This window comes from Diceros bicornis, chromosome 13 (genome assembly GCF_020826845.1).
Source record: "Diceros bicornis minor isolate mBicDic1 chromosome 13, mDicBic1.mat.cur, whole genome shotgun sequence".
In the NCBI taxonomy this organism is placed as follows: domain Eukaryota; kingdom Metazoa; phylum Chordata; class Mammalia; order Perissodactyla; family Rhinocerotidae; genus Diceros; species Diceros bicornis.
In genome coordinates this window covers 30,342,170-30,366,733 of record NC_080752.1, presented here as the reverse complement: position 1 = coordinate 30,366,733, position 24,564 = coordinate 30,342,170, and the positions used below count along the sequence as shown (strand labels likewise).

General features: G+C 45.1%; 1 protein-coding gene across 1 annotated transcript; it reads left to right on the top strand.

The window, feature by feature from the left end:
• Positions 1-236: 236 nt before the first annotated feature.
• EXOSC10 (exosome component 10) lies at positions 237-22,807 on the top strand. Its single transcript, XM_058552879.1, has 25 exons — positions 237-398; positions 2,137-2,273; positions 3,671-3,794; positions 4,848-4,952; positions 5,266-5,431; positions 5,598-5,712; positions 6,770-6,845; positions 7,061-7,171; positions 7,372-7,515; positions 8,682-8,872; positions 9,870-10,026; positions 10,414-10,562; positions 10,744-10,794; positions 11,392-11,503; positions 12,821-12,871; positions 13,033-13,111; positions 13,206-13,315; positions 15,331-15,426; positions 15,784-15,858; positions 17,835-17,922; positions 19,171-19,244; positions 19,821-19,992; positions 20,796-20,854; positions 21,420-21,496; positions 22,165-22,807. The coding sequence occupies exons 1-25, from the start codon at positions 288-290 to the stop codon at positions 22,193-22,195; spliced, it is 2,661 nt and encodes an 886-aa protein (XP_058408862.1). The 5' UTR covers positions 237-287; the 3' UTR covers positions 22,196-22,807.
• Positions 22,808-24,564: the final 1,757 nt, after the last annotated feature.

The following is a 24,564-nucleotide window of genomic DNA, read 5'->3' as shown; positions in this document are numbered from 1 at the left end:
TCAAGTTGGGAGGGGGAGGCACGGAACCAGAGCTTGGGAGGAGCTGACTTTAAATATGAGAATAACTGGGTCCTCCGGGTCCCACCCTAAATCACAGATTGTTGGGACGATACAATCAGGTTAAACAAAAGATGCAAAGCCCCCCCGGTGGGGCGCTCAAGCCTGAAACCTCAACGCACGTTGCCCGCAGCTCGTCCCCCGCGACGACAGCCTTTGCACATGCGTGGTGCGCGCATGTCGCGTCGGCCCGAGGCACTCTCGCGAGAAGAGCCGTGCAGGCCGGGAAAATGGCGCTTCCCAGTCCCGGAGATCCCAAAGCCCCGTCGACAACAAGCGCGGCCAAGTCCGACGGAGAGATGGTGCTGCCGGGCTTCCCGGACGCAGACAGCTTCGTGAAGGTGAGCTCGCGGGGCCTTGGGGGCACCGGGAGCCGCCCGCGGCCGGCCGGAAGCAGGCCCGGGCCCTCTCTGCGGCCGCACTCCCGGCCGTGCGCGAGCCGCAGCAGAGCCCGGGCGGGGGGCGAAGGGCCGTTACCCGCGCCGGGCACAGTCTCTCCCTTCACCCCCGGGGATGGGGCCTCGCACGCGGACGCTGAGGGACGCTCTGCTTCCCAGGGCCCTCGTTCTCTCCTTGGAGCGCATGCAGCTCTGAGTGTGGAGCGCCGTCTCCGCGTCGTGGGAAGGGCCTCCTTGTCACCCTGATGTCCCCAGCCCCCCCCCCCAGGCCTGAGCCACCCATCCAACTCTCCGGAGGGACTCCGCAGCTTTAGGCTTCCCACAGCTGCCGGCGTCCTCCCCTCGCGCCTCTGGGATGGCCCTTCTTCCCTCTCCGGAGGTCCAGTCCTACATAATCCCCAACCCTGGGTTTAATGTCCCCGTGAGAGCTGTCACCGAGTCAGCCTCCTCTAAGTGCGTTAGCACATTTATCAATGCCTTCTTGAAGGAACACAGGGTTCAGTTAAATTATTTGTGTATTGATGTTTAAATATGAACAAACATAAAACTAGGTTTAAACGCCTCATGCAAAGCTGTTACGAAGCCATGAAGCTAAAATAACTTGTAAGTTAGCACTACAAGTTCCAAAAACTCCACTCACGTTATATCTAATAAGCAGATGCTATTGTTAATTCATTTATTTGGCTCTGAGTTGTTCCTGGACCACTAGCCGTGGTCCTGATTAGGTGGCCTTTGTGCTCACAAGCCACCATATACTCACGTGACTCAAGTTCCCACCTCCTTTCTCTCATTTTTTTTTGGAAAATGTTTATTACGCAACTCACAATGATGTCATTTGGCCTTCACCTGACCAACCATCATTTATCTATGACAGTCACTTCAGGTTTTTTCTCATGACCACACAATTAAAATAGACAACTACTTGGGGCCGGCCCGGTGGTACAAGCGGTTAAGTGCACGCGCTCCGCTGCGGCGGCCCAGGGTTCGCCGGTTCGGATCCCGGTTGCGCACCAACACACCGCTTGTCAAGCCACGCTGGGGTGGCGGCCCATATAAAGTGGAGGAAGATGGGCACAGATGTTAGCCCAGGGCCAGTCTTCCTCAGCAAAAAAAGAGGAGGATTGGCAGGTGTTAGCACAGGGCTGATCTCCTCACACACACAAAAAAAAATTATTCTGAAAAAAAAAAAGAAAACGTAGACAACTACCTGGCACTAACTGGACCATAAACACAAGTCCAGTTGTGGGCAGTAGCCATTATAAATTGGTCATCCGAAGGACCTAGAATATTCTTATATTGTTTTTAGATGCTCTTCCCAAATGAAAACACAAAAATAATTTTCTGTAGAAAGCTCATGGACCTGAATTTGAGTAGTAGTAATAATAATGGCGCTTATGTGCCAGGCGCTAGCCTAAGTGATGTATGTAGTTGTTCTTTCTCTCCCCACTCTCCCAAGAATATAAGCTCCAAAACTTGGTTTCGTGTTCACCATTGTTTCCTTAGGACCTAGGGTAAAATCAGCACTAAATGAATATTTTTTGGATGTGTAAAGATAGGATATCTTCATCATCTAGCACAATGCATTATATGTAATGCACATATATAGATCTTGAAAAAAAGTTGCTGAATGAATGGGGACTCCTGTTTAAATAAACATGCTTGTTTTTGTGGTTTTTGACAGTTTGCTCTTGGGTCAGTGGTGGCAGTCACCAAGGCATCTGGGGGCCTACCACAGTTTGGCGATGAGTATGACTTTTACCGAAGTTTTCCTGGCTTCCAGGCATTTTGTGAAACACAGGGAGACAGGTTGCTTCAGTGGTAAGTACTACATATTGTTTTCTTGTGTTGAAAGAACTGAATATAAAGAAGTAGATAATTTTTCCTAAAATTTGTTTTTTCTTTCCATAATTTTCTATACTATAAAGAGCTCTGAAATGTAAAAATGAGACAATGGATTTTTTTTTTTTTTTTTGGTGAGGAGATCAGCCCTGAGCTAACATCCGCCAATCCTCCTCTTTTTTTTGCTGAGGAAGACGGCCCTGGGCTAACATCCGTGCCCATCTTCCTCCACTTTATATGGGACGCCGCCACAGCATGGCTTACCAAGCAGTGCGTTGGTGCGCGCCCGGGATCCGAACCAGCGAACCCCGGGCCGCCGCAGCGGAGCGCGCGCACTTAACCGCTTGCGCCACCGGGCCGGCCCCGAGACAATGGATTTTGATTAGGGAAGCGTTACTTGGTAACTTTTGAGTTTAACCTTTAAAAAATGTATTGACTTTTGGGCCAGCCCAGTGGCCAACAGTTAAGTGCACGCGCTCTACTGCAGCAGCCCTTGGTTCAGATCCCAGTCGCACACCAATGCACTGCTTGTCAAGCCATGCTGTGGTGGCGTCCCATATAAAGTAGAAGAAGATGGGCACGGATGTTAGTCCAGGGCCAGTCTTCCTCAGCAAAAAGAGGAGGATTGGCATCGGATGTTAGCTCAGGGCTGATCTTCCTCACACACACACACACACAAAAATGTATTGACTTTGGATGCCGGCCACATGATGCAGTGGTTAAGTTCAGCGTCCTCTGCTTCGGGATCCGGGCACAGACCTACACCGCTCCTCAGCCATGCTGAGGCGGCACCCCCCACACAGAATAGAGGAAGATTGGCACAGATGTTAGCTCAGGGCTAGTCTTCCTCAAGCAAAAAAAAAAAGAAAATGTATTGACTTTTGCATCTATGGACAGTGAATCTTTTTGAATTAACATGGGACTTGAAAACCTAGATCCAAGATTCTCTAACACAACTTGCAGAGTCACAAGTATTAGCTTTCTAATAAGTGTATTAGGACAGACAATACACAAACATTGATTTTGTTTTACTGTTGCATGACAGAATTAGAGAATCTGTTTTAGATTTCACATTAAAACAATGAATGCACAGTACATTACTTACATAGTATTTTATACTTTTTAGAATTTAAAGGAAGCTTTGAGGTAATTTCTTCCATCCCTTCAATGAACAGATGAGGAAAGAGGCTTATTAAGATTTAGTGAATTGCCCCAGGCCACACGACTAGCAATGTTTTTTGCTATAACGGCCCAAGATTTATTAGTTTGATCAAAAAGTATTGGGAATAGTCTGAGCCAAGCCTTTCAAGCTTTCTCCCAGATTGTAAACAAATGAATAAAAGGATACAAGCTAACCTTGGTTTTCCTGTCCTTAGCATGAGCAGAGTAATGCAGTACCATGGCTGTCGAAGCAACATTAAGGATCGGAGTAAAGTGACAGAGTTGGAGGACAAGTTTGATTTACTAGTTGATACCAATGATGTTATTCTGGAAAGAGTGGTGAGTATTTCACCTTACTCTTAAGATAACTAATAAATGAAGGCTTTTGTATTCTTAAAAGATGAAAAGAAACTCAAGCGCCTTAGGAAATGAAAAGGAAGGAAGTTTAGCATGTCTTGGCCTTAACAACATTCCCTTTCTCTGATAGTTGGCTTCTTTTTCCCAAAAATAACACAGTTGTCTTCAAATATATCACTTCAGAATATCACTATCCAGTGGTAGCCTATTTTTCAAGTGCCTTATTACGAATCTACCTTGCAGATTTGCAAATCCTGTTTGTATTGCAAGAAAAGAGGCCTCTGGATACAGAGCCCAGTCAAAATTTAGTCTGTTTTTACTGTTATTCACAATCTGCTAAAGATCCTGACTCGCATGATTGGAAGAAGATATGGATTATTCAATCTAGCTTACTGTCCATTTATGCCTAATTCTACAGCAGAACATTATTTACAGAAATACACGGAGATTGTCCAAAACAAATATAACTTCATGTGATAGCCCTGCAGGTATTTAAATCATGCTCTCCTGTCCCGTGAAGTCGTCTTTTCCATAGGCTAGATGCCCAGAGATCCTTCAGCGGCTTCTCTTAGTTTATGATTGCAGTCCAGCCATGCTACCCTTTGTCACCTGGGTGCACTTTTATCAGTGGTGCCCAAACTCGTACTGCACATCTGCTTCTACAGTACAAAGTAGATCAGGACATCCTTCATTCTCACTCTAAATACCATCTTTCTATATTTAACATATGCAGTCTAGGGTCTTTTTACTTATTTTGGTGGGCCACATCACACAGTTAAATCATTTTTGAATTTTCAGCCCAATTCAAAACTGTAAAGAGAGTTGATCAAGGGTTGGTAGTGGCTGAGTACTGCCCTGTCTTTGAGTAAATAATGCTTTAATTACTTGGGATGACTCTCTAATCACCTCTCATACAATGATCCACTCTTATACATTCTCACACATAATTCTTTGAATATATTTCTTAAAAATTTAAGTACTTAACTCTCTTAACCCTGAAAGGAAGACACTAAACTGATCTTTCTTCACTCCTAGGGTATTTTACTGGACGAAGCATCAGGTGTGAATAAGAATCAACAGCCTGTCCTCCCCGCAGGGTTGCAGGTCCCCAAAACAGTAGTGTCCAGCTGGAACCGTAAGGTGAGGGCTTCTTTTCAGGTTAACTAGAGCTTCTAATGTCAGCTTTACAGTAGGGCTTTTGCCCATTCTGATTTGAATTTCTGTTAATTTATTGGACACAGAACTGGCCACTGCCTAACTTCTTCTCGTAAACAGACACAACCTAATTACACCCTCTTCTCCACTTTATACCCTGTAGTCTCACACACAGACGTACCTTCTCAAATGAATGGCTCTTGGAATGCTCTTGTCTTCTTGGAAAGCATAATTGTAATTTACTTTTCTAGTTTATGGAGTTGCTGTGTTATAAAGTATTTGTATTTGTTGATCATAGGCAGGAGAATATAGCAAAAAAACAAAATCTGAAACTTTCCGGCTGCTTCATGCGAAGAACATCATCCGACCTCAGCTTAAATTCAAAGAGAAGATTGACAATTCCAACACGCCATTTCTTCCTAAAATCTTCATTAAGCCCAATGCTCAGAAACCCCTCCCTCAGGGTAAGTAGTGCAAACTCTGCCTAACGAAAACAAATAAAGGGGAAGAGGTCTGCCTCCCACCTTCCTTTCTTCAAAGGGAGCCAGTTAACCCCTCCATGACTGGACAAGATGTGAATGTGTTTCTCCCTTTTGTGATGGTGTTTTTTGTCACTGCCTGGGTCTCCAGCGCTCTCTAAAGAAAGGCGGGAGCGCCCACAGGATCGGCCCGAGGACTTGGATGTCCCGCCTGCCCTGGCAGATTTCATCCATCAGCAGAGAACCCAGCGGGTGGAGCAGGACATGTAAGTGTTGGCCTGTCTGAACTTTCTACTCTGAGTACTTAGCTTTATGCCGCATTTTCACTCTGTTTTGCTTTTATAGAATGTGTAAATGAAAACAATCTGAGGAGCAGGTGATTTTTCACTTTATCCTAACGTGGATCTTACTGCTAAAACCTGTTTGTGTTCACAGAGGGCCTTGCACATCATCATCTTAGGTAACCCTCACTGCAGTCCTGAGAGGTAGCGGTTCCTCACATCCCCATTGTGTAGATGTAAAAACAAAATTGGAGATGCTGACTCCCCACAGAACTGGAACTTTAAACCCAAGTTTTCTTAAAATTGTCCTTCCTCTATATCAGTCTGCCTTTCTTGTGAGGTGGGGGCTCAAGCAGTAAGGTAAGCCTCACTAAAAAATTCAGTAAGGAAAAGGCATTTTTCATTGGCAGTATAAGCATCTTGTAAAAACTTTGCTTAAAACAGACAAAAGGACTTTGCCTTCAGTATAAAGAAAAAAGGTGATGAAAACTTGGTTAGTATTGGTCTTTTTCTCACATACAACCAGAGTCTGCCTGAGCATTCATTCCTTCAGCCCCAGCTCTGCACTGTGAGGCCACAAGCTAAGTGCTAGAGAAATAAAGATAATTAAAGGTGGCCCTGCCCTCAGGGAACTCACAGACTTAGGATTGTTTTGCGAGTATATGATAGAGGAACAGAAAAAATACATCGTTTGGTTTATGACCAACTGAGATATTTGCCCCATCCTCTCTCACGTCACAGATTTGTTATTCCACATCACATTTTTGTATCATCCACAACACCATCCAGTGTTTTGCAGATAAGTGCTCAAATCTTTATAAATGAATAAATTTTTAATATCAACTTTAAGGGTGAACAAGTATCACCTGATTTTTTCTGATGCATTTGAATGATCATTGAAATAATGATGCTTTTTATATAGAGAAAATATTTTCACAATGATTTTTTCTCATTTGTTTCTACAAATTGAATTAAAGCAGTTGTTTTTCCTTGAATCATGGAATTAATCAACAAGATTTTTCTTATTATTTTATTTATTCAGGTTTGCACATCCTTATCAGTATGAGCTAGATCACTTCACTCCACCAGATTCAGTGCTTCAAAGGCCACAACCCCAGGTTAGTGCCCAGCCTTAGTTTATGGCTAGTGTCCGGTAGCCCAGGAAGAATCAAATAAATAGATTAGCTGATGTAATTTTGGCTTTCCTTAAATATCTTTAAAGTAGAACGTTACAACTTTGGATCATTTCTTGAACTCAAAATTCATTTTGTGCTTTAGTGAGGGATGATTCTTAACATTCCTCTCTTTTTCTACCTGTACTTTTGTGATCCAGTTATACAGACCCGTGGGAGAAACACCCTGCCATTTTGTATCCTCCCTGGATGAACTAGTGGAACTCAACGAAAAGCTCTTGAATTGTCAAGAATTTGCTGTAGACTTGGAGGTAATTTGATGACCTTGAGTGAAATTTTTACATTTTCTGTGAGTTAACCTATTCGAGAAATATAAAATTAATACTAATTTAAATCTATTTTTGGTAAAAATTAATCATATAACTTTTTATAACTGACTTTTCAAAACCGATAAAGGAAAGCCTCGTAAAATCATTTCTTTCCTATTCTCCCTTCTTTCTGTGTGTTTTAGCACCACTCTTACAGGAGCTTCCTAGGGCTGACCTGCCTAATGCAGATTTCCACCCGAACAGAAGACTTCATCATTGACACCCTGGAGCTTCGAAGTGACATGTATATTCTCAACGAGAGCCTCACAGACCCAGCTATTGTTAAGGTCAGTAGGCCTTTCCCAGTTCTGCATGTGAGTGTAATATTTAAGGGCTTTTCAGTTTACTATTTCTTTTTTTTTTTTTGGTGAGGATGATCAGCCCAGAGCTAACATCCATACCCATCTTCCTCTACTTTATGTGGGACGCTGCCACAGCATGGCCTGACAAGTGGTGCGTTGGTGCGCGCCCGGGATCTGAATCGCGGGCTGCCAGCAGCAGAGCGGGAGCACTTAACGGCTACACCACTGGGCCAGCCCCATCAGTTTACTATTTCTTTATTTCAACCTAGACCCAATAAAGTTGAGAGAAATAATTGTCATTTCCTGCTCTAGGGTACCGCATGCTAAACTGCTTTTGCTTTTAAACCCATTAAAACAGTTAAGACTTAGCTGTTACCACCCAGAAAAATGTTAAATCATTTTAATGACTACTGCAGCGAGTCCCTTCCATCAAGATTGTTTGGACTTAATGACTACCCTGGAAGCTTGTAGAGCTGCTTTCTTAGAATCATTGGCTGTTAGCAGTTTCAGGCTTTAAGAGTATGCAATTAAGAAGGAGGATAGAAGGCTGTGGCCCAAATTAAAAGAAGCATTTAAAACTGAACCCATCTTAACCTTTATACTGGTTTCTAATTCTAGTGTTCTAATAACCTAGAGGCAGAATTTGATACTGAAACTCTTAATCTCAAATTCCTGTGCTTGGAGATAGAGAAAGGTTTATTCGAATTGGCCAAAACAAGAAGGTGGGATCATGGGTTCTCTCAAATCCGCCTTAACAAGAGAAGAAAGCAGGGGGTTTTATAGAGCTAGGGGGTGTGGCAGGAGGAGTTTTGGAGAAACAAAAGGGGTAATCTGTGTTTCTTTCACTCCCGATAAGCCCCTCGGCGGTCTGACTTCTGGGCACAGGCAGCTGGGGGCTGGTTATCTAGTGATCTTTGAAGGCATTCTCTTTCTTCTGTAAAACAAGCTCATAAATCCTTGTGACCCTTGAGTTACCCCTCGGGTTAAACGAGAAAACAGCAAGTTGCCAAGATTAACTTTTTTTCATAACAAGGTCAGAAGGTGATCTTATTGAATATTTACAGTAACCCTCAGATACCCGGCTTCAAGTTCATTTCAGAGCATTAGTGACCTTATACCATTATCCTGCATGACTGTGGTTTTGTTTTCAGGTCTTCCATGGTGCTGATTCAGACATTGAATGGCTACAGAAAGACTTTGGGTTGTATGTAGTGAACATGTTTGATACACATCAGGCAGCACGCCTTCTTAACCTGGGCAGGCACTCACTCGATCATCTGCTGAAACTCTACTGCAGTGTGGAATCAAACAAGCAGTATCAGCTGGCTGATTGGAGAATACGGTCAGTCTGTTCTTGAGGAGGAAATATGGATGGCAAAAGAAGCTGTGGGTGTTCATTAATCTCTCAACCACGGAGACTGGTGTTCAAGCTATAATGCCATTTGAATCTTGAGTTGAATGTTGCTGGGCTTTTCTTCAGCTGTTTTCAGGGCATAAGCACAACTGAAAGTTTTAGGATGATAATGTGGAGTTTCTTTTGGGCTGATTCTATTATACTATATGCTTCATGGACATAGGCATTGAAAGAGGTGTGCCATGTCAGTATTTGTCCATGCCAATCACTTCTTTAAAACTCAGATCTCCCTAGTAGGGATGGTTGTATATGTGCATGAGATGATGTCCCATAGGTATGAGAGAATTCTGAGGTACATAGTTGATTTAGCCTTATAATAAATGTTCAGTATAAGATCGTAAGAGTCCTACCACACTTTCTGGAATTCTTGCTCAGCTTGATCATTTTCAGATGGCTAGCTTCCTCTGAGGTTGCAGCTGTTGTAGGAAGAAGCCACTAAGCTTTTCTCCAATTCTGTGTGCCAGAATTTCTAAAGAGAATCTAGTAAAGCCTGAATATAAGGTGAAAACTGACAAAATCGAAAAACCACTACCTGTTATTTAACCCTTGCCATGTGCCAAGCACTGGGCTGAGAGCTTTTGGGATGTTGTCCTCTTAATCCTCAAAATAGCCTATGGAATGCTTTATTTCCATTTTACAGGTCGGAAAGTAAGCTCAAGGACAGATATCTGGAGCTAAGATTCAAAGTCAGAATGACAGGGCCCTTCTTTTTAAGCACATCGTTACCGTGCCACCTTCTCCACCCAGTTGTGAAAACTGGCTTGTCTTAGTATGATGCAGGAAATGCTGATATAACTATAGTATTGTCTGGGAAAGAATCTTTGATATCAGAAGGAGCCAAGAAAGTCTTAGCACCCAGAGTAGACAAATCAAATTGCTGCCCCTGGGGAAATCAGTGAAACAGTTTCCTCTGTTCTGATTCTAGACCTCTGCCTGAGGAAATGCTCAACTATGCCCGCGATGACACCCATTACCTGCTTTACATTTATGATAAAATGAGGCTGGACCTGTGGGAGCGAGGCAACGAGCAGCCTGCGCAGTTGCAGGTGGTGTGGCAGCGGAGCAGGGATATCTGCCTCAAGGTAAAACCTCACCAGGGCCACACAGGCCCAGACACTCGCTTCGTTTCCGATTAGGTCCTAGTTGTTTGCTTTACTCTTTGCATTTATGAAAAGAGCCAAATGTGGTTTGTTTTTTTTTTACATTCTTTTTTTTTTTATTGTGAAATTTTTGTTGTACATTATTGTTTATCAGTCACCATATAAGTGCATCTCTCCACCCCTTGTGCCCACCCCTCACCCCCCTAGACCCTGGTAACCACCAAACCAGTTCTGTCTGTCCGTGTGTTGGTTTATCTTCTACATATGAGTGAAATCGTGCACTGTTTGTCTTTAAGAGCCAAATGTTTTGAAGAGCCCAGGGCACAATTTTGATTCCCATTGATCTTGAATATTCTCTAATATTTTCAGAAATTCATCAAACCTATCTTCACGGATGAGTCCTACCTTGAACTGTATAGGAAGCAGAAGAAGCATCTCAATACACAGCAGTTGACAGCCTTTCAGCTGCTGTTTGCCTGGAGGGATAAAACAGCTCGTAGGGAAGATGAAAGTTATGGGTAAGAGATTAGAGAGTCTTTTAATAGTTGCTTCTAGACTGAGCAGGTCTGGGAACAAGGAAATAATGGACTTTTTTTTTCTTTTTGCCGTGAATGTTGGTTACGTTTTCCCCTGGGTTATATCATTTAATGGAACTTGCTGGCTGAATTGAATATGATCCCATTGTGTGTTTTGTTCCAGATATGTACTGCCAAACCACATGATGCTAAAGATAGCTGAAGAACTGCCTAAGTGAGTCTGAGAAGTGATTAATATGTTCTAACTTTCTCAGTAGAGAAATTTTATCTTTCAAAATCAAGCTTCTCTGATTGTCATTACCTCAAGGCTGTCTGCTCAGAGAAGATTAGTGCTCTAAGGAAGTTAGCAAGGCCAAGGAATTCAGAATTTTTGCCCTCAGGCTGCCATTTAGGAACTAAAACTTCTGAACTGGAACTGTTTCAGTGGTTACGCCTGACACTGAGTCCAGTGTATGTCTCTGAGCCTGCGGCATCCACTTTCTAGGGAGAAACATGTCTCAGATTCTCTCCTCTATGCTTTCTTCCAAACTAAGGCATCTCATGACTAAATGTTTTATAATGTTAATTGAAGTGTAAGCAAAGAATCAAAATTCATAATCTTCTGTTCAACGCATTGCAGAATTGCAAATCAGCAAAGCTGTGTTACTTCTTTCCAGCTTTCCCCTTTCACGGGAGGCAGGCTGTAAGAGGAGTCTACTCAAAGCTTGGTGCACGTAGCATTCTGGCTTTACTTGATCATTGTTCTTGTCTGGAAGCTTGTGAGGGCTGTGTTCCTCAGTGATAAATTGAGTATGTTCTTACTTATCTTCAGGGAGCCTCAGGGCATCATAGCTTGCTGTAATCCTGTACCACCTCTTGTACGGCAGCAGATCAATGAAATGCATCTTTTAATCCAGCAGGCTCGAGAGATGCCCCTGCTCAAGGTAAGAAGCTTTTCTGCTGACAGTTCCCAACTCAGCAGGCCTATTCTATCTGCTAGCATCTCGCTCCTTGTAATCTCCTACATACATGAGCTGGTCACCATTCTAAAAACCCCAAGGAAATAATAGGAGTTAGGAAATCCAGTGGGCATGTCTTCTTTATGACAGTAAAAAGCTAAAGCTCATCCTTCTTTTTTTATTACCTTATCTTTGATAATCCAACAGCAAGAGATATCTAGTGACTGGGCCAATTAGCTGTTGTTCAGAGGCAGTTAACCTGGTAGAATAAAAAGGAGTGGAGATCTCAGCAGAGGAGCTCATTTTGGTACCTGTTAGTGGTCCGGATGTGAAGTGATAGTGTCCTGATGAGTGTGGTGGTCAGAGAAATGGAAAGAAAGGACAGGTACAAGAAGCATCATCAGAAGAAAAGATTGATGGAACTTAATAACAGATGATGAGAACGGCTGCCATTTCTTTTTGAGCACTGTGCTAAGTACTTTAGAGGTGTCCTCTGAATGGCAGATGGATTTGGGGATAATGGAAGTAGAGTCAAAGACAACTCACTCCAAATATAAAGCCTAGGTGATTGGTAAAATATGAGAACTTTGGATAGAAATGGGGAATTCAGAAAGCTAATTTTGTGAAGGAAATGCTAAAGCTTAGACAAATTTACATGAAAGTAGACTATGCAGCTGAAAATACAGATGCATGTATCTATGTGAATGTGTGTGTGATGCAGTGGGATGAGGGTACACCAGTACACGTGTATGTGTGTGCTCTTTTGTAGATAATGCAGCATGTTCAAAGAGATGCATGTTTTGATTCGTGTTTTATTGGGACAATTTTTAATGTGTTGTCTCAGTAGTAATATCGATATGTGGTAAATCATGTTTGTAATTTTTTGAAAGATTATTGATCCAGGAAGGCTTAAAATCAGCCCCCTTGTGGTGAAAAAGAGGAGAATCTGAGGATAAATACATTTACCGTCTTTATGTTAAAACTTCTTTCTTATCTCTACAGTTTGTCTGAGTAAAGAGAGAAACCCTAGTTACTAGAGAAGACTTTTTCAGGCTCTTTGGAATCCTTCTATATTGTGCCTAGTCATGATAAAGGGTTTCATTCTTTCATTCAACAAATAATTATTGAGCACAAAGTAATTATAGTGCCAGGCACTGGAAGGGCTGAAGGGATGAAAGAAAATCTCTGGGCTCTTGAGAAACACAGTCTAGTGAAGGGACACAGTCTGTGCTGAGGGAAAAAATGTGTGTGTCATCAGGTTCAGGCAACTTTCCTCAAATTCCCTTTGTTTGTACTCTTTAGTCTGAAGTTGCAGCTGGAGTGAAGAAGAGTGGACCACTGCCCAATCCTGAGGTAGAGTGATGTATTTGTTGTCTCTTCTTTGGGGAACATATCAGTCAAAGCCAGTGCAAAATAACTTCCCTGACGGAGGCCAGTGCCCGACCCTGCAGGCGAAAAGCTACTGCGCGCTTGCAAGTTTTTCATGCTGGCCTGTTGGTTTCTTTTTGCTGCAGAGATTGGAAAATGTTCTCTTTGGACCTCATGACTGCTCCCACGCCCCGTCAGATGGCTATACTATCATCCCAACCAACGGTAATGTAGAGGCTTTGGAGCATCCTGGAGAGGCTGGGAAACTGCCTCATATACAAAAAGTAGGCTTTGATTGTACTGACTTCCGTACCTCTAGGGCCTGTGCCAGTGCAGAAACAGGCAAGCCTCTTCCCTGACCAAAAGGAAGAGGAGGCCCTGCTGGATACCAAATGCCTGCTTGCTACTGCTGTCATCACGTTGTTTAATGTGAGTAATACGGAAACATCGGCAAGGTGATGCAGAACCACAGGCATTTACTGGGTATATCAAACAGGCTCTCTGCCTGCAGTGTTGCATCCACCTTTGAGACTAATGCCAGAAGTAGAACCCAGCAGCAGTGGGGATGGGCATGGAGACAGATCAGTGAGCTGGTGTTTGCTACCCTGGACGAGGTGGTCTGTGATAGGTGGGTGGAGGATTCTCTTGTGAGCTCCTTGTGAAGAAATCCTCAAGGAAGGGTTGACATCTTGATACTCACTAATGCGTAGCAGGGAGGCCGGCATGGACTACAGTGATACATAAGCAGGATATTTCCCCTATAGCCACCGTTAAGGGATAGTTCTTCCTGATTCCTGGAAGGGATGGAGTGAGCTCTCCCTGATGAGCCGTAGAGTGTGTGCTGCATATACCTTCCCAACTAATGCCAGCACCATTGTCTATACATGGTTTGAAAAAGAGAAAACTTTGATAAAGCATTTCTTTGCACTATGGCTCATTAGAGAAAGTGAAGAACAGGATATGCAGGCACCAGTAGGCAGGTAGAAACTTGTTTCCCTTCCCAGAAAGAGGCTGAATCATGGTGGGTAGTGACTCTGTCCAGTTTGGAGACTCAGTGTGGTCAACCTGAGTTGTGTTCCTAGAATATGCAGTGAGTTGTGACAGAGACTCCTGGTCTGTCCTACCCAGCGAGCTTTTTGTTTCTGCCGGTGATTTGAACCACAGGTTCTTTGCAAAAGGAAGACCAGGGTGTATTCGTTGGTAGGATGGATGGATACTGACATGACCAGGGATAAAAGGAAAATGCACAGATAAAACTCTGAATACTGCAAACAACAGATGTGGTAGAAAGGAAAAATCCTAATTTCTAGAAAAAAATAACAGAGAGAGAGATGCAGAGATACTATCTATTTGGATAAAGATGAGTATCAAGCTTAGCATATGTTTGGGCCAGCCCGGAGGCGTAGTGGTTAAGTTTGTGCACTCCGCTTCGGAGGCCTGGGGTTTGCAGGTTTGGATCCCAGGTGCAGAGCTACACACCACTCATCAAGCCATGCCCTGGTGGCGTCCCACATACAAAATAGAGGAAGATGGGCACAGATATTAGCTCAGGGCCAGTCTTCCTCAGCAGAAAAAGAGGAGGGTTGGCAATGGATATTAGCTCATGGCCAGTCTTCCTCACCAAAAAAAAAACTTAGCATATGTTCAAATGATAAAAAGCTGGGTGGTTCCGGAGGTTACAGGATTACAGTTCACAACAATTCCATCAGGCTAGAATGCTGGGTCAAAGCCAGGAAGGTGAAATGCTGCCTGTGAAATGTACTGCCTGGGAGTTAACTTTCTTTTTCACTTAATTACATAAATTTAGATTGGGTCTTGCTTCAGTAATTCATGAGAAAAGACATCCAGGAGCTTTAGTTGATGGTCAAGGTGATTAGGCAGCTACAAATGTGAGCGTGAACTCTCGGCTGCGTGGACGTGCAAGTGCCGTGCTTAGTCTCCAGGAGGCGGCAGTCACCCTGTGCGCGGTGTGGCAGGGAGCGTTAACTACAGAGCAGGCAAGAGGACAGCACATGTTTGATGAACCCAGTTGGAAGCAACGTTCTGTTGCATAATTTCACTGATTACCCACAAAGGTTTATAGTGTTAAATTTCAGGTGTCAGGTTATGACATCAAGTTCTAGAGCCAGCCAGACCTGGGTTTAAAACCTTGCTCTGCCCCATTAGCTATAAGGCCCTGGAAGACTTTCTTAACCTCTCCAAGCCTTAGTTTCCTCATCTGTAAGATGGTGAGAATAATACCGCATACCTCATAGGTTGTAAGGACACAGTGAGAATTCATTGATTCAATAAATATGTATTAAACACCCTACTGTGTGCTATTACAGGCTGAGTTCCTTATACATAGGAGAGGCTTCAAAAAATTAGCTGTATTGTTCTCTTGCTTGCATCTTAATGTCACAAAATTATGGTTGTAAGTGATCATAGTGTGTCTGTCCCTGCAGGAACCTAATGCAGAAGAAAATGGAAAGGGTCCGTTAACAGTCGCACAGAAAAAAGCCCAGAACATAATGGAGTCCTTTGAAAATCCATTTAGGATGGTAAGTAATAGTTGTGTATGTTTAGGGCTGACAGGATATGCTGAGATTTCTGCAGTTGTGTATGCCTTTTGCCTGGAAAAGCAGCCGAAATTCTCCAGAGAGAGGAAGCTTCTGAATACAGCGTGCGTCAGTTGTCCCTGGTGTCCGGGTGGGGACTTGGTGTCGGGGTCTTTCTTCTAAGGTGAAACCAACAAGAATACCTCACTTGAGTGCCAGTGAACTATGGCCAGGTTCACACTTTGAATTGAGGTTTCCTAAGATAAAACCAACAAAAAAACCCCCATCTGAGGGCCAGTGAACTCTAGGTCCAGATTCCGTTTCTTACAGCATTTAACGTGACTGTTTCCATTTCTCCAGTTTCTGCCTTCACTAGAACACCGCGCTCACATTTCTCAGGCAGCAAAGCTTGATCCATCATCGAAAATCTATGAAGTAAGTGTATTTGTCACCGTTTCTAAGAGTGACTTTCTGAGAAAAGGGGACATCTTAGTTATCTGAACCAGGTTTCTGCTTTAAACAAGCCCATTGGGGCCAGCCCAGTGGCGTAGCGGTTAAGTGTGCGTGCTCAGCTGCTAGCGGCCTGGGTTCAGATTCCAGGCGCACACTGACGCACTGCTTGTCAGGCCGTGCTGTGGCGGCGTCCCATATAAAGTGGAGGAAGATGGGCACAGATGTTAGCCCAGGGCCAGTCTTCCTCAGGAAAAAAGGAGGAGGATTGGCATGGATGTTAGCTCAGGGCTATCTTCCTCACAAAAAAATAAATAAATAAATAAACAAGCCCATCTGTGAACCCCCTGAAAGTAAATGCAAAAAACGCTTTATATATAAGCACCGTTTCTAGAGAGAAGGGCCAGAACTTTAACCCAGTTCTCAAAAGCATTTGGGAACATTTTAAGAAAAGTCTTTGTTCTCGTTTTTTTTTTCCCCCCAAATCCCCAGTAGATAGTTGTATGTCATAGCTGCACATCCTTCTAGTTGCTGTATGTGGGGACGCGGCCTCAGCACGGCCGGAGAAGTGGTGTGTCAGTGCGCGCCCAGGATCTGAACCCGGGCCGCCAGTAGCGGAGGACGCACACCTAACCGCTAAGCCACGGGGCCGGCCTAGTTCTCGTTTTTTTAAATTGAGGTTTAATTTACATGCAATAAAGTGCACAGATATTAAATGTATAGCTTGTTGCATTTTTATATATGAATATTACTTTAAAACTCTTAAAGGTCACAGCTTAAGGTTTTGTTTTTACTTTTTGTTTTTTGCTGAGGAAGATTCACCCTGAGCTAACATCCATGCCAATCTTCCTCTATATTGTATGTGGATCGCCACCACAGCACGGCTGACGAGTGGTGTAAATACGAACCCACGAACCCAGGCCGCTGAAGCAGAGCGTGCCGAACTTAACACTAGGCCATGGGGCTGGCCCCTGACAGCTTCAGTTTGTTTGGTTTGGTTTGGTTTGGGTTTTTTGTTTGGTTGGTTTTTTTTTTTGGTGAAGAAGATTGACCCTGAGCTAATGTCTGTGCCAGTCTTCTCTATTTTGTATGTGGGTCGCCGCCACAGCATGGCTTGATGAGTGGTGCCTAGGTCTGCGCCTGGGATCTGAACCTGTGAAGCCTGGGCCACCGAAGCGGAGTGCATGAACTTAACCACTATGCCACCAGGCTGGCCCGACAGCTTAAGTTTTAAGCGCTCTGTCTTATATTGTCTGGTCTGGTTTTTTTGTTTTTGTTTTTTTGCTGAGGAAGATTCGCCCTGAGCTAAGATCTGTGCCAGTCTTCCTCTATTTTGTACATGGGCCACCGCCACAACATGACCACTGACGAGTGGTGTAGGTCGCACCCAGGAATAGAACCCAGGCTGCCAAAGCAGAGCGCGCCAAAGTTAACCACTAGGCCACAGGGCCAGCCCCTGTTTGGTTTGTTTTTGTTGTTTTTTTTTTTGTGAGGAAGATCAGCCCTGAGCTAACATCCATGCTAATCCTCCTCTTTTTGCTGCGGAAGACCGGCTCTGAGCTAACATCTATTGCCAATCCTCATGCTTTTTTTTCCCCAAAGCCCCAGTGGATAGTTGTATGTCATAGTTGCACATCCTTCTAGTTGCTGCATGCGGGACGTGGCCTCAGCATGGCCGGAGAAGCGGTGCATCGGTGCGCGCCCGGGATCCGAACCCAGGCCGCCCTAGCAGAGCGCGCGCACTTAACTGCTATGCCACGGGGCCGGCCCATGTCCTTCTTAAGTATTTTATAAATAAAGCCAGCATGAGATTTGATTTTTCATATCATCCGATTTGGAATTTATGATTTGGAATGTGTGTGGTTATTAAGTTAGCGTGCCTGCATCACCTCGTTAAAAAAAATAAAGCATTCCTAGGTGGCTGAGTTTTGGAGTTTTTTGTTTTGTTTGTCTCATTGTAGATCAGCAACCGTTGGAAGCTGGCAAGCCAGATAGAGATACAAAAAGAATCTAAAGAAACTGCCAAGAAGAAGGCAGCTGAGCAAACAGGTAGCATTCACTTCTTTGTAGACTCAGCTGATGTATTTGTTAAAGAACAGCCCTTGTACGTGATTCAATCTCTCAGCCATTCAACAAAGTGCCTGGTACAGAGTGAACAAGACAGACGCAGCCCCTGCCCCATGGAACTCAGCTCTGCTGAGGGCTGGGGACAGTAAACCAGTGCACGTGTGATCCGTCAGATGGCAGTGGGCACTTGCGCAGAGAGGGGAGCAGGAAGTGCTTAGGGAGTGGGCATGAGGGAGCGTGATGGCTATTTCTAGACAGTGGTTAGAGAAGACAGTGGCATGAATGCAACATTGAACAGAGACCTGCGGCGATCTAGGTGAAGAGTGTTCTGGACAGGTGGTACAGCAAGTCCAAGGCCCGGGGTGGTAGCTTGCTGGGCATGCTCAAAGAGTGGCAATGAGGCCGGCGTGGCTGAAGCAGAGTGGATGAGGAAGAGAGGTGGAGGTGAGGAAGGAGTGCAAGCAGGGGCCTGTTGTAAGGACTTGGACTTGTGCTCCAAGAGAGGTGGGAAGCCCTGGAGGGTTCTGCGCAGAGGAGTGACAGGAACTGACTTCCCTTTTAGAAAGCTCCCTCTGGCTGCTGGGTTGAGAGTAGAGCCTGGAGGGCAAGGGCAGGGAGCCCAGTTAGGAGCCGTGACAGAATCCAGGTGAGAGGTGCTGCTGGCACGGACAGTACGGTAGCTGAGCAGGTGGAGAGAAGTCCAAACCTGGATGTGTCCTGTAGCGAAGCTGACAGCATGTGATGAGTTAGATGCGGTATGTGAGAAAGGAAGGAGCTGCGGATGCACGAAGGTTTTGTCCTGAGCAACTAGAAAGATGGGGTTGCCATCAACAGTGAGATTGCAGAGGGAGCTGGGTTGAGGCGGAAGAGGTTTGGGTTCTGGTCCTTGACGTGTTATGGTTGAGATCCCTATTAAACATCCACAGAGAGATGTCAAGTAGGCCATTGGATGTAGGGGTTTGAGTTCAAACCCCAGGGGAGGGAGGAGAGCAGGTGTGGGGTGTGAGATTGAAAGTGTAGGTGGAGAGGAGACGAGCATCCGGGCCTGGGGCCTGAGCCCTGAGGCGGCCCTCCTTCAGAGACTGGGGAGGGGGGGTGGAACCAGCAAAGGAGGCTGAGGGGCAGGGGGCGCACTCAGCTGTGGTAACCAAAGCGGACAGGTCGGTCAGATGAGGATGGGGGCTTGGCTGCTGGAGTCAGCAAGGCCATAGACAGTTCTCTTTCTCACAGCTGCCCTGGACCAGGCCAAGGAAGAATACAAAGCAACAGCCGAACAGGCCGTGTCTGTCCGACAGCAGGCTGCAGTACGTGCTGACTTTTCTTTTTCTTTTGAAAAACAAGGTACTCCAGTTGTGGTCAGGATTTTCCTCAAATATCAGGAGGGCTTACCCTGTGCTTCAAATTCATTGCTTTTGTCTTTCCAGTTCATTTCAGCTTGTCAATTAGTGCTTGCCTCATTTCCCCTCAAAAAAGTTTATATTGTAATTCCTCTTAGATGATTTCTTCTGCTGTGTTTATGGTAAATATACCGCCGACTATAGTAGTAGACAGGGTATTGAAGCTTACATATTGATGCCTGCTGTGTGTCCCATTCTTCTCTAGTAAATGTTTCATTCTTCACACCCCCAGAATACTCTGGAATGCTTAACCTTTGCCTTTCTTAAATGGCCTGATGTCATTCTTCAGCTAGGAGCTTGTTTCACCTGGCTCTGGCCCTGCTCAGACTCAGGCAGGACTCCTCTCCCTGTCACTGAATCGAGCTTTCATGGCACAGTAGGCAGCTGAGTCCCCAGGGGTGTGCTGACGCTGGAGGCATGCAGGATTATCTCCTCTCTGGTACACGTCCATGCTTTGTCCCTGTGGGTTTGTTCAACCTACAGCTAGAAAATGCTGCCAAGAAGAGAGAACGAACGACAAGTGACCCAAGGACCACAGAACAGAAACAAGAGAAGAAACGACTCAAAATTGCCAAGAAGCCAAAAGACTCAGATCCACCAGAAAAAGATTTTACCCCTTATGACTACAGCAAGTCGGATTTCAAGGCTTTTGCTGGTGAGGCCAGAACTGGTGCCCTGGAAGAAATGTGTGGCCATGTTAGATGGGAGGAAGCTGTAGAGTCAAGGCAGGCACTACCAGGCGCTGATTAAGCCCTGCCCAAGACAGGGCACCAGCCAGGGATTGCTGGAGCCATCCAGAGACCCAGGCCCCAGCACCACCACCCTCCTGCCGGAGGACCTAACGTGCATGCGCACTATGGTGGTTTAGCAAGATGGCGTCCATTTTAATAGTGGCAGTATTCCTCCTCACGATAGCTTGTGCCCAGAAACACATTTTCTCCTTAATAGACACACACAGATAAAGATTTTTTTGTTGAAAAAACCCGACGCCCATGAGATGAAGCTCTCTGGTTCCTTAGCCAGTGAGAGTCCATCTACTTTGAAGCGGCTGCAGGTGGCATTCCTGACTGTATAGCAGCCTCCTTTGCAGCATGTCCCTTTGAGGAGAGAAGGCAGGGCAGGACAGTCACCTCAGAGCCCAAGTTACCAACAGTGGCATCATCCGGCAAAGGGACCAGAATGGATTTCCTTGATGTAAAGTGGCCAGTGCTTTAGCCACCTGCCCTGACCTCCTGAGAATAGATCTATGAGAAATGAGTCTGGTCTTTGGGCTGCCTTTAGCTACTGGGGACACGATATATGAATTTACATCAGCAGTTAGTCCCTCAGCATAAAGGGGGTAGCACACTGACAGCCCACGTTCCCTGAATGTTGTGCACGCGCCCAGTAGTAAGCCTGTTGTGTGTATTAAGTCATTTCAATTTCACGATCACTGGCATCTCTTCTTTCACCTTTCAGGAAACAGCAAATCCAGACCTTCCCAGTTTGATCCAAATAAGCAGACCCAGTCTGGCAAGGTAAGAAGTACACTGGAGAATTCTAGCGTGCTCTGGGTGCTATTTTTTGACCTCTTCCATTGCTGGGAAGACGGGTCCCTCTGGGAATCGTCTTCCTTTGCATGTCTTTTCCCTCACCTCATTTCTTCCCGAGTACAGACAATATCCACCAAGTATTCCAGCAATAAAAATTTTTTTTAAAAGACTGTCAAGGCTAGCGTGTGGTTGTAAGGGTGTTTTTCTGTGTTTGCTGCCGTGGGGACCACAGCTGCAGGCCAAAGACACTCGCTCAGTGCCGGCACAGGCCTGCATTTGCCCCACGTGGGTGTGGGTGCCAGTCAGAGCTGAACACGGCTGAAGGTTTGGCATGTGGAGGGTAAGGCCTGTGTGGAGCCCTCCTGCTCCCTTAGTAGCTCAGCCTAACAGCTTTGCCCTCAGAAACACCCAGATATGTCCAGTTGCAAGAAAACCCAGTGACACCACTGGTGCTGGAGTCTTGGGCAGGCCATCCGAGCTCAGGTGTGTTTTCCTGTGTGTCTTGTGGTCATGGTTGTCACTCAGCTTAAATGTCTTCTTATCTTTTCAGAAATGCATTGCAGCCAAAAAAGTTAAACAGTCAATGGGAAACAAAAGCATGTCCTTCCCAATCGGAAAGTCAGACAGGTACGTGGTAGAGGGCCACGTGGCCCTGGAAACCCAGCCAGCAGCTCAGAGGTCTCAACTGGAAAGACTCACACACCAAATCCCTCTCTTCGTTATTCGGAACACTGAGACAGGAGGAGGGGAGTGATTGCTGGATGCCACATATCACACAGTCACTGCATCCCAAGACTCAAATTCCAGTCATTCTTTGCTCTTTCCCCCTGTTACCATAGTTTCCCTGGGGTCACCTCAGAGGAAATAGGTTTGAAGTTTTCTTAGATCAGTTTGTCCCTCAGGAATGAGAAACAAAATCAGTAAGCAAATGTAGATTGTCATTGTCATTTAAGAATATTCTGGTGAAAAGCATGAAACCCTAATCCTTAGAGCTGACCCTGAGGTCAGAGGACTCGCCCCTAGGGTGTGGCATGATGAAGAAGGGACCTGCCTTTAGATCTTTGTCAGCTCAGCCACTCCTTGTAGAGCCTCGAGCCCTGCCCCAGCCCACACTCTTGCCTGCTGGAGGGGGGCGCAGGGTGCATTGCTGTCTAGCTCAGTTCTCCAGGACCCCCAACAAACCATTCTCCCTCAGTTGCGCATTATTAAGCTTTGCAACATTTTATACACCGGCTGAGAGTGAACATCCAGCCAGACTGGAAGAAGTAACTCTTGTTTTCCTTCTGTCTCTGCAGAGGTTTCAGGCACAACTGGCCAAAGAGATAGTGCTAGAAGAGACCCGTGGCATCCCCCAGTGGACTGGAAGCACCAAGTGGTGGTGCTGGTTTTGTACAGACTCATTTTTAAACCATTAAAAATAATTCTTACTGGAAGAAAGCTGGTTCCTGATGTTTCTTTTGCTGCCACCACAGCTCTGGCAGGAGAGGACAGATCTCATCCTATTCAGATCACCATCTTCAGCTGTCTGTGGGTAAGACAGAAGGATACTGTGATTTCTGGAGAAATCCCCCAAGGAGAAATGCTGGAGAATCCTCTGTGATTCAGAAAAAGGGCAGCATCCGCAAGGCACAGAGCACAATGCTCATCGACTCCATTTTAAGAGGTTCTGTGGACCATTTTACTTCCTTCATCTGCCTTCAAATAACGTGAATGCAGCCAAATGGTAAAAGATACCGCGGGAAGAGTTGCTGGTAGGGGGCTTTAGAGCCAGCCGTGGCTTCTAGAGGGCTAGTCTCTTCTCTGTTCCTTTCTCTCCTTGTTTGTCTTCTTTAACTTTGTTTTTTCGCAGTTAAAAAGGTAATAACATGTTCACTGTAGGAAATGAGGAAAATAAAGAAAAATGCAAAGAGAAAAATTAAATCCTATGTAATCCTATCACATGGAGATAACCTTTAAGGTTTTTTTTATAAAGGCAAAAACTGTGTGTATATATATTTAGTTTACAAGCTTGGATTTATGTTTCAATAATTTTTCACCTTTGAAGTTTCTATTAGGAGACTTTTCTTATTCTAAAATTCATTTTAGCTAATCCCCATTATTAAACATTTAGTTTTCCACTTTTGTACTGTTCTTAATAATGCAGCAGTGAACTTTTTATATAAATTTGTGGCCCAATGTCTGAGTATTTCTTCAGAATTCCATTTGATTTTACTCCTGAGATGGGCTATTAAATCAAGAAAGCACAGAATAATACCATTATTTTTGTTTTCACAAATACTTAAACAAGGAACCTATTTTCTTGGAAGTTTTTCCCACAAATTATGAAAAGAGCTGACTGTGGGACTACAAGGCCAAATCCCACATGGCTCTGCCACCACAGAGCAACCACTGGAGCAGAACAGCCTGTCCCAAAATGGGCGAGGGTTTGTACTAGTTAGGACTAGAATGGTTGAAGCTGACAGAAAAGCCAAACTATCAGTGGCTTAGCAAAATAGATGTTTTTTCTCTCTCTCTTCTGTAAATATAGTCAGTCCAGAGCCAGCATGGCGACTCTGGTCCTCAGACTGGCTCTTATCCATCCTCAGCACCAACACAGGGCTTCCACCTCATGGGCCGGGCAACTGCCCTGGCTCCATCCATTGCATCCTCATTCCATTCAGCTGGAAGGAGGGGAGGTGACAAGCTCCCACTCTCCCTTTAAAAGGACACTGCCCATTTCCACTTCCCATTGGCCAGATCTTAGTCACATGGCTGCAGCAAAGGCTACTGGGAAAGTCATTATTTCAATGCCCATGTGCCCAGCTAAAAATCCAGGGCTATCGAATTTGGAAAGAACAGACATTGAGGCATAACAGGTGGTCTGCCAAAAAATGGCAGCATCTCTGCTATAAAAAATAGTGAAGAATTTTTAAAAGAGAAATTATTTTCTACTGAGGAGGCTTCATGAAAGGTGCATTTGGGTTGGACCTTGAAGCATCAGGGAAGAAATCCAGAGAGCCTTGTAGCCAGTGCTCCTCAAAGTGGGGGCCTCTGATAGAGACAACTGGGAGCCAGTTAGAAAGGCAGAACCCCACGCTCCACCCAGACCTGCCCAGTCAGGACCGAGGGACAGGCCCGGAACTTGGTTTTAACAAGCTCTCCAGGTGATTCTTGGGCGTGCTGAAGTTTGAAAGCCACTGTCCTAAGCGGGGCAGTGCGCCCCCGACCCTGCTTAGTGGGCGGCAGTGGGCTGAGCACTGGTCAGAGGTGAGATGAGAACACTGGAGATGATGTATGAAATTTCTCATAAAGGTGAAATGATTTCTTGTCCTTTACTTAGAAGATCCTTACAATTTTATCTTTGCGGCGATGTGTTTTTGTTTTTTAAAAAGATGGGGACCATAGACAGTACGAGTTGAGGTCTTCTTAAGTGTCCTTCCTTGGACAGCCCAATGTCAGTCCCAGATGTGTTTTTGAAATTTTACTGGTCCGTGGAACCCAAAGGTCCAGGACTCCAGAGTCATGGGATGAAGACAAAAGCCTGGGGGTGTACGGAGAGCAGCTGTACTTCATTTCTGCGGAGCTTCAGGTCACGTTTAGGGCGCTTGGATTCCCAGGGACCAGGGAGGACAGGTGAGTGTATGGAGGGGCGTGGGTAAGCCAGTCGGGAACTGCTCAGGGATTCTGAACCACGGAGGCTGCAACTAGCCTGTGCT

What these genes read in the sequence shown, in the direction of transcription:
- EXOSC10 (XM_058552879.1), top strand. Translation starts at nt 288, where the DNA reads ATGGCGCTTCCCAGTCCCGGAGATCCCAAAGCCCCGTCGACAACAAGC. An exon ending in ACGCAGACAGCTTCGTGAAG is followed by an intron (nt 399 to 2,136) that starts GTGAGCTCGCGG and finishes GGTTTTTGACAG; the next exon opens with TTTGCTCTTGGGTCAGTGGT. An exon ending in CTGGCTGATTGGAGAATACG is followed by an intron (nt 8,873 to 9,869) that starts GTCAGTCTGTTC and finishes TTCTGATTCTAG; the next exon opens with ACCTCTGCCTGAGGAAATGC.